Here is a 12,275-nt window from a genome sequence, read left to right as displayed (position 1 = left end):
GTTCTTCCTCCCCAGGTGCAACACCTTGCATTTGTCCATATTGAAACCCATCCTATTCTCATCCGCCCACCTCTGTAACCTGTCGAGATCTAGCTGTAGCCTGTCCCTCTCTTCTAGCGTGCTCACTTCTCCCCACATCTTAGTGTCATCTGTGAACTTGAACAAGGTGCTTTTCACCCCCTCATCCAAATCGCTGATGAAGATGTTGAACAGTGTGGGCCCGAGGACCGAGCCCTGGGGAACCCCACTGCCCACATCCCTCCAGGTCGAAAATGACTCGTCCACCACCACTCTCTGGGTGCGGCCCTCCAGCCAATTTGCAACCCATCTGACTGTGTAGGCATGTACACCACAGACACCTAATTTTTTAATGAGGATGGGGTGAGAGACAGTGTCGAAGGCCTTGCTAAAGTCCAGGAAGACTACATTCACCGCGACACCTGCGTCCAAGGCTTTTGTGAGCTGGTCAGAGAAGGCCACCAGGTTGGTCTGACAGGACCTGCCTCTAATGAACCCGTGTTAATTGCCCCTAAGCATAAACTCCCCTGCTGGCCCCTCGCAGATGTGCTCCTGGATAATTTTCGCAAAGAGCTTCCCCAGGACCAAGGTAAGACTAACAGGCCTATAGTTTTTTGGGTCCTCTTTCCTCCCTTTTTTGAAAGTGGGGACCACATTGGCCCTTTTCCAGTTGTCAGGCACCTCACCAGAGGACCACAAGTGCTCGTAAAGCTGTGCCAGGGGTCCTGCAATGACCTCTGCCAGTTCCCTCAGCGCTCTGGGGTGGAGATCATCAGGACCTGCTGATTAGAACACATCTAGTCCCTCCATAAGTTCCCAGACTAGGTCCTCGCTGACCCTATATGTATTTCAAGGTACCAGGCAGCTTGTGAATGCTGTGATGCTGGGGTGCATGGAGTGTCTCTCAGAAGCACAGGGGGAGGGGGGTCCCCAGCGTGCTCAGCAGCAAACCTGGAAGTGGACCAGAAGCATTTCTGGTCTACTTCCAGGTCCACCGGGGAGTGCACGGGGGAGGGGCTCCCTCACAGGCCCCTCCAACTTGGTAAATGGTGCCTCCTGAGTCTGGGGGGTGGGGAGCACCTGGGGTCTCCCTTCAGCCAATCGCCGAGCTGGGGGAGGGGACACGGGAGGCCCCCCGCACGCTTCCCAGCAGACCTGGAAGTGGACCAGAAGTACTTCTGGTCCACTTCTGGGTTTGCTGCCAAGCATGCGGCGTGCTCCGCCCATGCCTGTACGATGCTCCATCTGCCCCAGCATCGCAGCGTTCACAAGCTGCACCTAGTACCTCGAGGTATGTAGAAAAAACATTTAAAGCTGTGTCTACGGCCAAATATTTTCAGATTCGGCCAAACTGAATCAGAGACAGCAATCCGAATCAACTAATTGAATCGCTGTCCCCGATCCAGGCCGAATCCAAATCGAATATGGCTTCTTGCATTGGACAGGCCTGTACAAACAGAGCTGTAACATGTAGTGCTCTATACCTGATAAACAGGAATCCAGGTTTTCTGTTCACTATGGAAAAATGTGGCAAAACCTGGATTTTCTCATTTTAAGGAGAAAAATGTGAGAAATGGTGGGTTTCCCCCTGCAGGCTAGCAGAGTTCCAGCCTGCTAGGGGATGGAGCGGGAGGAAGGTGGTCAGGGAGGAGATGCCTTGTGCATGTGCACATCTACACATGTGCATGGCTGCCAAGTACCCTGGAGAACAGCTTCCCATAATTAAGTCTGTCGTGGTGGGGGAGGGGGGGAGGGGGAGATTGAGGCCACCATAGTGAGGGAGGAAGGGAGTTAAGTAGGGCTGGGGCTGCTGCCCAATCAGGGTAGTGTGTGGGGTTTGGGACCCAGGGCCATGTGTGGCTGTAGGGCCAAGCAGGGAGTGGGATGGGGCCGTGGGCAGCTTTTTCGGGGGTTGGCGGGTGGTGGGGGGAACTGGCTCCCACCACTGCACACTCACAGGGGGTGGCATGGGAAGCATGTGCCCCCCCAAATTTGTGTGTGGGGCAGGGCTGCCCACTGCAAGCTTGGGCTCCCTGCCCTGCTATCCTCCCTGCAGGGCCTCTGTGGACCAGCAGATAAGACCTAGTGTGGTAGGACAAAGCAGGGCAGGGAAACTCAGTGTTGCCGCTGTGAGCCCCATGCCACCATGGTGAAGCATCCCCCTGCACGCCCAGCAGAAGCAGGGGTGGTGGTATGGAGCTGCTGCTGGGTGTGCAAGGGGTGCCTCATCATGGCAGTGCAGAGCTCCCAGAAGCAGCAAAGAGCTTCCCCATCTGGCCCTGCTCTGCCCTTTCGCATTGGGTCTTGCCCAGTGGGCCAAGGAGGCCCCAGGTAGAGAGCAGCAGGGCAAGGAGCCTCCTGTAGTTTGAACTGAACGAATACAGCTGATGTTAACATAAAGTGTAATAATAGAGAAATGTAACCATGTTAGTCTTGTCTTATTAGCAACTTGAAAACTCCATTTTGCATCTTTCTGTTTGATGTAAGTGAATGAACTCTGCATAGTCTTTACGTATGAGTGTGTGTAAAAGGGTGAATGGTGAGAGAATGACGAGAGAAGATTTATGTAAGCAACAAGGTGCCAAATGTAAGTTATTGTCACAACCCAAGGGTGTGATTTTTGTTTTGTGTGCGCTTTGGCGCCACTGAATTATCTTCCGGCCCAATTTGTAGCTTTCTTTGCAGTGTGCATTTCTTCTTTGCAGCTAAGAAATGCACGTTGCAAGGAGTTCCCACCATTTGTATTCTAATTCGAGCCCCATTATTGGCTCGTGTGAAATTATTCACACGTGGCGGCTAGTGATTGGCTTGCTAGCCGTATAAAAAGCTCGAGTGGTTTCCGCCCAAGTTGGAGGACTCCACGAACACCAGGAGGAGGGATCTTCACGCTGTGTGAAGATCTCTAAGCGCTGCAGAGCCTACCGGACCCAGCGCATCTCAAGCAGGCAACAGAGGTCTGATCAGCCTCTAACCTCTCCCCGTCGCCGTTCGCAATCCTCGACGTATCCCTCTCCCTGCGCGCAAAAGGATCCATGGAGCCTCAACCACTCCGTGGGAGAGACCTGAGCTTGTCGTAGTCCTCAAACGAGGATTTAATCAGAGTTGTGCCTGGAAAACTGTCCAGCCTACACCGCGAACATCTTTGGTGTAAGTAAACAATCTTGAATCAACCACTACGCGTCCGTGACTAATTCTAGTACGTCGCCCGTTTTCTCCGATCCAGCGTGCCCGGGCTGCTGGCCACAGCCCGCGCGGTTCGAAAAGGGCCCGGATCACACCTGGCCCGCACAGTTATCAGTCAGTAAACTAATTATGGCTGAAGAATCCCTTTCAGGCCTAGGGCACAAAGAAGATGAGGAGAAAGAACGCGCCGATCCTGCCAGATGGGCAGCAAGGACACTCCAAGGCTAAGATACCAACTTTGACGACCAAAATGACCTTGGGCTGAAATAAGCTGAAGAGGGAAAAGAACAACTGCAAAAACAGAAGCTATGTAAGGAAAAACCCCAAAGCACTGAAACAAAGGACACCAACCCCTATAGAAGAGAACTTTGAGAATGCCAAGTTGGGCAAGGCTCTCTCAACTGCTGTTTCGTCAGAGCACAGATTCATCTGTTTCACCCCACTCCAAGCTGTTATCTACAGGATCTTTCTCTCATAATAACCATCCTACCTGCTATCTGCATTTATAATGTTTGAATGGAATGGTTGTTTTGTGTTTGTGTATACCTGTGTGCAAGTGTTGTGCATGATGATCTGTGTGCATCTATATGAGTGGTGTGTCTGAACCTCTATGTCTAATTCATGTAATCAATAAACGCGGCATTTTACCTTATTCCCCCTTATAAGTTCTCGCTCGTGATTTGAGCAATTGGCAATTTGTGTAACATCCCGAGCCCATAGCGGGCAGCTTGCATCCATGACCTACCCCGCATGGGCTCTACTCCGGCCATGTCACCCATGGGGGAGGGGGGAGCCAGGCTCCACATTCTGCTCTGCTGTAGCAGCAGCTGCTTCCCACAGGCAGCAGCCAGGGCTTGGGAGCTGCTGCATGGGGTAAGGGGTCTCATACCCAGGTCCCTGGCCCTATACCCCTGGCAGCTGGGGGACCCTCCACTAGGGTTGGGGGGCAGTAGGTGGGGAGTGAGAAGCACCAGCGGGGGGGGGGGGGAGGATTGGTTAAGGAGTGAGGGGGAATGATGGAAGGGTTGTGGGGGTTGGGTGGGAAATGAAGGGCACCAACAGGGCCAGGGGGCTGTGGGTGGGGAGTGAGGGGCAACAGCAGGGCCCAGGGGGCTGTGGGTGGGAAGTAAGCTGCACCAGCAGCACTAGGGGGCTTTGGTCAGCAGTGAGGGGCAATGGCATGGGCAGGGCACTGGCTGCTCAGTATCAAAAAACCGTGCGGGATGGAGGAGAGGGGACAACTGCAACTGGACCTGCATCCTGGTGAATGAAGCAGGCAGCAGGAGCTCCGATTTCCCATGATAAAAAACTTAATATCAAATGCCAATATTTACAGGTATTTAGAATTAATTTTATTATAGTGATTGAGGCACTGGTAGGCTTTCAAGTGGCTTTAACATTGTAAATATATCACTAAACATTGTGTTCAACTGATACCTATATATAGTGGTGTTTTATTTTAATTGTGGAAAAACATGGATTTTGGGGCGATTTTAATTAGAGAATTTGCAATTTTTTATCAGCGAAAACTAGGATACCTGCTGATAAGCACTACTCTTTTTTTTTTTTTTTTTTTTTAAAAGGACTCATTTAAAGTCAAAGTTCATAGGATTCTATTAGGTAGAGGTGTACCACTGAGTGTACAGCACTGGTGGCTGTGTGGCAGTGTTTCTGTCTACCACATGGTAGATCCAAGTTCAAGTCCTAGACTCCTTGAGAGCATACCTCCTTGAGGGATGTTCTCCTTGAGGGGAAACATCTGGTGTTGCATACCTTCCTAGGTGCATGACACTTGGCTTCCACAGCCCATCAACTCTATCTCCATTTCCTCTTCAGGTTACTAATCCTACTTGATATACCCATCCCTGAGGCTGCAACTGCAGGTAGTGGGGAAACTAGGGAAAACCAGAGGGAAGCACTATATAACCTTTACTCCAGTTGTGTGTCCACAAGTGACAGTCAGGCTTGGAGTGCAGATTCCCTGCTAATACAAATTATCATAACACCACTGAAATGAATGAAGCTATAACACGTAAGTGAGCAGAGCTATGAAAGGTTTCACTAGGAAAGGATCTGCTTCAGAGACAGGACATAAATCTGGCACATAATAATCTGAATCCTTTTGGTTTATGAGCCAAGTGCTAGATTCAGAGCTGAAGAAATTTATGGACCAAAGGCCAACAAGCTTATTAACACAGAAACAGTTAATGAGCCACGGAGCCTGGGCCTGAATGACTCCGGCTGGCTGACCTAAGAGAAAGCAGCATCAAGTTAAACAGTTTACCTAATAGCAGCTTGATTCAAAACAACAGATAACCATGTTGATCTTCGTTCCCCTCCTCATTCACCACTCCATCAATTAAAGAGGCTCCTGTTCTTGTTCTTATAATTACTTATTCAGGTTGCATCAAAACTTGAGGAAGGAGGACTCTCCCAATAGAATCACAGATGCAAAAGAGAGCAGGGGACAAGAGCTCTGGGGACCTTCAAGGAAGGGAACAGGAAGAAGACCTGCCTGCTGTGGGCCATGAAATAGGCTTCAGATTAAATCTGAATAAAAGAGAGTGATATAAAAATCACCAGAGCTGTCAATCAGCTCCTCAAATTCCTAACTTCCAAAATCTTTAGGGCATGCAGTAGGCCATGAGAGAGTAGCAAAGGCAGATCTGCTTTTCCTGTAAATTTCCATCTTTCTTCATGTCCTCATTGCAGTACACAGAGCACATTTTTCTCTGCAGCTGTAAGGGTTAAAAACTTAGCTGTCTTATACAACAACCAAAAAAAACCCCCAAACCAAACCAAACAACAGAAAAAGAAATAAAAGAAAGAAGTACACCATAACCAAAACACCTTTGCTTCCCACTTGAGGTGAAATTTTCAGAAAAAAATTGTAAGTATAGTAAGACTCAAGATGAAAATAATAAGAATTAGTAACATGGAGGAGGCAAGGTGGGACAGGACCTAAACATATATACTTTAGTTGTCCGGAAGCCAAGAAAGACAAACTATAGTTTCCAATTGGACAGGAAACTCTGGGAAAGGTATCACCCGTTTCGCAATTTCTGTGCGTGTAAATATACACTGTCCCTCATAGTCACATCAGTGCTATCAGGTCATAGCTATAGAGAGACATCTAAAGCTAACTCCATATTTAAAATCATGTCCCATCTTCTTTGCTTTTTCCCCTTCTGACCATTTCATTTTATGCTTTACCTTCCCCTACACAACTTTTTTCATTCAGACTTTTCAATTTTTTTGTCTTTATCTGTATAATTTTTCTCCAAATGCACTGTTTCTCTGGGTTGGCCCCTCACCTATAAACTAAGTGATCAAGCAAAGTAAGATTCGCTTTAGGGATGTGAAAGGTTAAACATTTAACTGACAAATGCTGCGATAACCACCTATCCTTTAGCCTGGGGCTGGGCAGTGTTGCAGGGAGGGGTGAAGGGAAGCTGCGGGTGCCCCAGAAGGAACCAGAAGGAAGCAGGGAGGACCTAGGAGGAGGGGAGAGGGACTCCCCACAGTACCCATAGCTTAAGAGGAAAACAGCAAGCAGCCTACAACAGGGATCCCGGTTGTCTGTGTTAAAACAATCCCAAACTCTCTTTCCAGCTATCTGAGTTGGTTTAACAAAAGACATCACATTTACCCAAAGAACTTTGTCTGCCAGCGTCCTTGGGTCAACAAGGCTACAACCTACACCCCTGACAAAAATCCATCGCTCTGCGATTGAAACCCCCACAAATCGGCGTTTCTCTGCAATTAAAATAAAACACCACTAATATATCTATAGATATATATATCTATATCTATATATATAGCAGTATCAGTTGAACACAACTTTAAAGCAGTTTGGAAGCCTGTCAGTGGCTTTATTATAATCATTATAATAAAACTAACTGTAAAGACCTACATACTTCGGTGTTTATTTTTTTTAATTTTTTTTTTTTTACTGTGGAAAATCCCCCTGCCCCCTTCGCTCACCAAGGGCAGAGGGCCCCCTCTGCTTTGTGGCCCTGAGCAGCTCCTCACCCCCCAAACACGGTCCCCCCTGCCCTCCAGCCCTGCTGGCGCCTGCACTCCCGCCCGGCTGCCCCTGCCCTCGGCGTGCGGGGCGGGGGAGGTGCCCGACCCACGGGCGACTGGTGCCACCTCAGTCGGGGGCGCATGCCCCGCAGCGAGCGACCCGTCAGCGACCGTTGGAGGAGGGAGGGGCCCAACGCCTCCAATCTCCCAGGCCCTGCTCTGCGCTCACCTGCCCGGCGACGGCGGCAGCTGCAGGAAGTGCTAGGGGAAACGGCGACGCCCCGCCCCGGAAATAGACGTGAGGGGGCGGGGCCAGGCCGGGCCATGGCGGTGGCCGGGGAGGTGTGGCTGCAGGACTGTGGCTCGCGGCTGCCTGGCGGTTTCTGGGCGGCGGCGGGCGTGTGGCTGGAGAAGCCGCACGTGCTGAACCGGCGGCTGTGCGGCTGCCTGCTGGGCGCGGAGGGCGTGCTGCCCCCGGCGGACGGCGCGGGCCCCGCGGCGCTGGCGGCGGCCTGGAGCGCGCTGCGCCAGCCCGGGCCTCTGCCGCCCTTCCTCGGCGCCTGGCCCGGCCCGGCCCGGCCCGCCGCGCTCCGCACCCTGCTGCCCAAGGCCCGCGCCCGCGCCGCGCCCCGCACCGAGCTCGTGCTCAAAGGTGAGTGGGGCCCCGGGGGGCTGCTTGGCGCTCCCTGCTGCAGCTCTGCCGCCCTCCCCTCCCGCCGCCCTTTTCTATTTATTTTGTTTTAATGAGAGAAGTTGTTTCTGTCAGCGCCCACCTCGAACCCAAACCCGCGAGTCATTCAGGATCTGCTACCGCCTGGCAAGCATCCTCCCTGGCTTCCAGATCCTTTGGTGGGCGTCCTGTGTGCGGGCCCAAGCCTGGAGACTTGGGGTTCGGATGCCCCCGAGTTTGCTGTATGGCTGCAGGCATAGGCAACACATAAGGTGGGGCACAGGGAGGCACGTGCCCCCCCCTCCCATGAGATTGGCAGCTGCCGCCAATTTTTGCACGCGGTTGCTGCTCTCGCTTTGTTGGAGACACGGCTGCACATGGTCCCCGCTTGCCGCCACCAACAGAGTAGACAGCGACTGCGGCCAGTCCCCGTGCGCCACCCTGCTGTGGCTGCCTGTGCATGGTCCCTGCTCTTGCTGCCGACATTGCCACAGCTGCCTGCAGGCAGTCCCCGCTCGCTGCTGCCATGCCACTGACACTCCTGCCATCGCCTGTGGGCAGTCGCCATGTCCCCCCAGCCTCTGGGGACACGCGTTGTTCATGGCTGCAGGAGCAAGCTAGAAAGACTTCTCCCTTCGCTTTGTCCACCCGCAGCACTGTCCTCCCTCCACTGCTCCTAGTCAGGGAGTTCCCCCTTCACAGTCCCATCGACTGCTTTTCAAATGTGAACCCGGCCTGGTCACACAGGTCTGCATGAGCCACTTAAATGGCAGGTGTTAGCATTACCTCCATTTCGGAGCAGTTGCGCATCCAGGCAGGCGAGTTCCTGGAGGACTGAAAGGTAAGAATCTCCCCTCCATTCCCCCCCCCCCCGGCTCCATTCCAAGCTTTTTCTTCGGTTCCCCTCAGGTTTCCTCCCCCTTGCTTGTGGCTGCCCACCTGTCTTTCCCCTTGTCACCTGGCTGCTGCTCTTCTCTGGGCTGAGCCCAGGCCAGAGAACAGCGGCAGAGGTCAGACAGGCAGGGTAACACTTTTCTGGATGCTGTCGAGGGACAGAAATACACGTGGCTATGAATGACTATGGGTTATATTGATGGACAGATTTGAAATAAGCAAATAAGTTAACTTATCTACGCTAGGTCCCTTGAGTAAATGTGATATATTTTATTAGACCAACTAAAGAGTTGGAAAAAATGTTCTTTGCAAAATTTTGGGCAAAAAAAAATCCTTCTTTGGGCATAGGGAAGAAGGGTGCTTATGCCAGAAAGCTTGCAAGGAACATTTTTTCCAACTATTTAGTTGGTGTAATAAAAGATGTCACATTTACCCAAAGAAACTAGCCTGCCTATGTCCTTAGACCAACACAGCTACAACCAACAACCCTTATCTAAGCTATTCACATTGATTTGGGAATGGCTACTTTGGAATGGTTTCTTAGTAATTTATTGAAATCCATTTAAAGTGTAATTTGCAGTTTAAACAATGGCTTGGGTGGATGGGGAAAGGCTATCGACCATTTCACATTTTTATTAATTAATCAGCTGTCCTATGTCTGTCTGTTTGAAAACTTCCCCTGTGGACTACTAGTCTTATGGATTAGCTTGGTAGACTTTTGTTTTAGGAGTAAAAAAAAAAAAGAGATTATTTTGGAAAATCTAGCTTGAAATAAGCTTATAATGGGATCTGATAGGAGATTGGTTAAAGATGAACTAAAGTAATCAAAGTTATGGTGACCAGATCTATAGATCAGGCATTCTTATCTCACTTAGGATTCCCATTGCTGTCTTTAGGCAAGTTGGATTGAATGAGGAGTGAAGGAGTAGGTCTTGAATACTCTACCTTGGCCACAGCGTGCCTGATCTGGAGCCTTGTAATGTCATTGTTTTGTTGGCATGTTTTGCCTTCATGAAAGTTGATAGAAAATATTTACAAGTGGATGTTGACAAAGTAACTTTTGTTGATTTACTCTGTACTGCTACAGTCAGAAGAGTGTAGAGAAGGAAGACCATAGTTAAACATTGCCTAGGGTTACTGGTGTACCTCTGAGGCCCTATGGGCTGGATGTGTGGTACAAGGTGAGCCCACAGGTTGGATCCCATGGGGGTTTGGTCCGGTACACTGGTGCGACCCTGTGCACTGGATCTGGCAATGGAGTGAGCGCAAACTGGCACAATCTGGCCATGTCCCCACAGGTTCAGAACTTTGGCGGCAGGGCAGTGGTAGCAGTCAGTTGCTGAGTAGAAGTGCCCTGGTACATGTGGGCTGGGGCCAGGCTGTCCTGGCAGGGGGCAGGAGGAGGCTGGGCTGTGCCCAAGGCAGGCAGCAGCACTGGGAGGCGAGCTATGGGGGCACTGAAGCCACCCCAAAATTTGCTGTAGCCCCTCCCAGCACTACTGCTGCCCTCCCCAAGCTCAGCCTGACTGAGCCCCCCTCCCGGGAAGAGCCCAGCACCGGCCCCAGCCCTGAGAAGCAGCCTGCCCTCACCCTACGCACAGATCTGGGAGGCACATGCCCCCATGCCTTCCCGGGGTGCATGCAGCCGCAGGAGCTCCCCCTCTCCCTGAGCCCCATCCTGCCCCGGCTGGGTAGCACCTGCCTCTGCACCTACTCCTGCTCTGGCCTCACTCACTCCCTCCCTCACCACAGCAGCCTCGATCTGCCCCCCTACACCCTTTCCCTTCCCCCTCATCCCTTCCCCCAGAACAGATTTACCAGCTGGACACTGGTCTCCAAGGTGCCAAGCCACATATTGGTAATCGGATCAGTATTGGCCGATATGGCTTGTTAAAAATCAGCCATCGGTATCAACCCAAAAAATCTCTTTCGGTGCACCCTTATTGCTGAGAATGTGGGAGGAATTAATGCTGCTCCTGCTTCTTCACTGCAAAATTCCTGGACCCATAAGGAGCCCCACAGGCCACATGATACAACTGTGTGAGCTGGATCTGGTCTGCAAGTGAGCAGTTGAGCACCACTAGACTAGTTATTCTTATTTACCAACTAACAAGCCTGTGTACCTCAGGAGCATCAGTAATAATTGGTTTATAGTAATAACATATAGTACTCACTAAGCATTTTATAGGTGACATTAAAAAGGCTTATGGAATATATTAGGATTTGTAAGATCAGTAGCATGTGAGAATTATCTTTTATGATGCAGGTTATGTTTTTTTCCCTTTTGTTTTTTTGTTTTTTTCATTGACAGGAAATTTGAAGGTAGAACACTTTTAAGTTATGTAGGAATTAGCTATTCATTAATAAATTCATTAATTATGTAATGAATCATCATTTGGTTATTTTATTTACCAAAGCTAAATGAAACTGGTACTTGTGAAGTCACTGGGAGGTGAACTATCTCCACTTCACTAGATTAATCTCGGATATTTGGGGAATATGTTTGCCATGCTGTAGTAAGAGAAGGACAACATTAACCATCACCAAAAACAAGAGATGCTTAAATTGTTTTATTTAACTAAAACAACAAGCTTATGTATTTTGGATATTTTTCTTCAACAACAAGCGTATAATTATTTTAACAAAGCAAATATATGCATTTCTGAATTGTTAACTATTTTAGTTATAAATGTGAAATGTGTTTTTAAAAAAAAGTTAAATAGATTATTTCAGCCAGGTCAGCATGAGAGACTTAAAATACTGGTTTATGCAGCAAATTTGGTCTTCAGCTTTCTTTTCCAGTCTATGAATAAACAGGAAGAGGAGCTTTCCTGCTTTATCAGTTCCCAAGCGGCTTCTCAATTTAGAATAAATTAGTCCAAAGGAAGATAATATTCTTTCTACACCTGCAGAAGAAAATAGTGCTGTTAAAAGCTGGATTGTCACTTCAGTAGTCTCTGATAGATCCAGGTGCTTAAGAGACTTCTGCCAGTTCACTGGGGTGACTTTCTTTAAAACCTCATCAGCAAACATATATTTCTTGAATGGTTCAACTTTAGCCCTGTAATTTATTATAGTTGGTATTCTGGAGGAATGATGCCCATTTTATAGCCAACTCCTCTTCTTCAGCAGTTAAAGATTAACCTGGTACCAAGTATTGAGAATATTGGCAAGAAAAGGAGCTAGAGATAGTGCTTGATACATTCATTTTTTTTAATGCTTGTAATTTAACTCTGTCACTGCATTTTTTTTTCACGGTCTTACTTGGTTCCTTCCAAATTTCAACAGCATCAGCAATAAAACAATGATTTCCCTGCACTTTGTATAAGGCTACGGAAATAGCCTTCAGGATAGTCAGCAGACATTCTACGTTTCTCTTTAGCTCAACATTGAGAACTTTGGCTATGACAGGTCAGTTTTGTCATGACTTTGTTCACAAATTGTGATCAGATTAGGCCCATTCTCAATAAGTTGCTCAAAACAG

General features: G+C 49.2%; 2 protein-coding genes across 4 annotated transcripts in view; one reads left to right on the top strand and one right to left on the bottom strand.

The window, feature by feature from the left end:
* The window catches only part of LOC102569403 (peroxisomal acyl-coenzyme A oxidase 3), an 83,311-nt gene extending 75,743 nt beyond the window's left edge, over positions 1-7,568 (bottom strand). For both annotated transcript variants that reach the window (XM_059721538.1, XM_059721539.1), the window contains exon 1: positions 7,457-7,568. In XM_059721538.1, coding sequence (XP_059577521.1) covers positions 7,457-7,553 — 97 coding nt within the window. In that variant the 5' untranslated portion in view covers positions 7,554-7,568. The remainder of the gene's footprint in view (positions 1-7,456) is intronic.
* The window catches only part of TRMT44 (tRNA methyltransferase 44 homolog), a 32,742-nt gene continuing 28,018 nt past the window's right edge, over positions 7,552-12,275 (top strand). For both annotated transcript variants that reach the window (XM_059721541.1, XM_059721540.1), the window contains exon 1: positions 7,552-7,879. In XM_059721541.1, the coding sequence (XP_059577524.1) occupies positions 7,552-7,879 (328 nt within the window). The remainder of the gene's footprint in view (positions 7,880-12,275) is intronic.

The sequence above is a fragment of the Alligator mississippiensis genome, chromosome 2 (assembly GCF_030867095.1).
Source record: "Alligator mississippiensis isolate rAllMis1 chromosome 2, rAllMis1, whole genome shotgun sequence".
Lineage (NCBI taxonomy): Eukaryota > Metazoa > Chordata > Crocodylia > Alligatoridae > Alligator > Alligator mississippiensis.
This window is presented reverse-complemented; position numbering and strand designations above follow the sequence as displayed.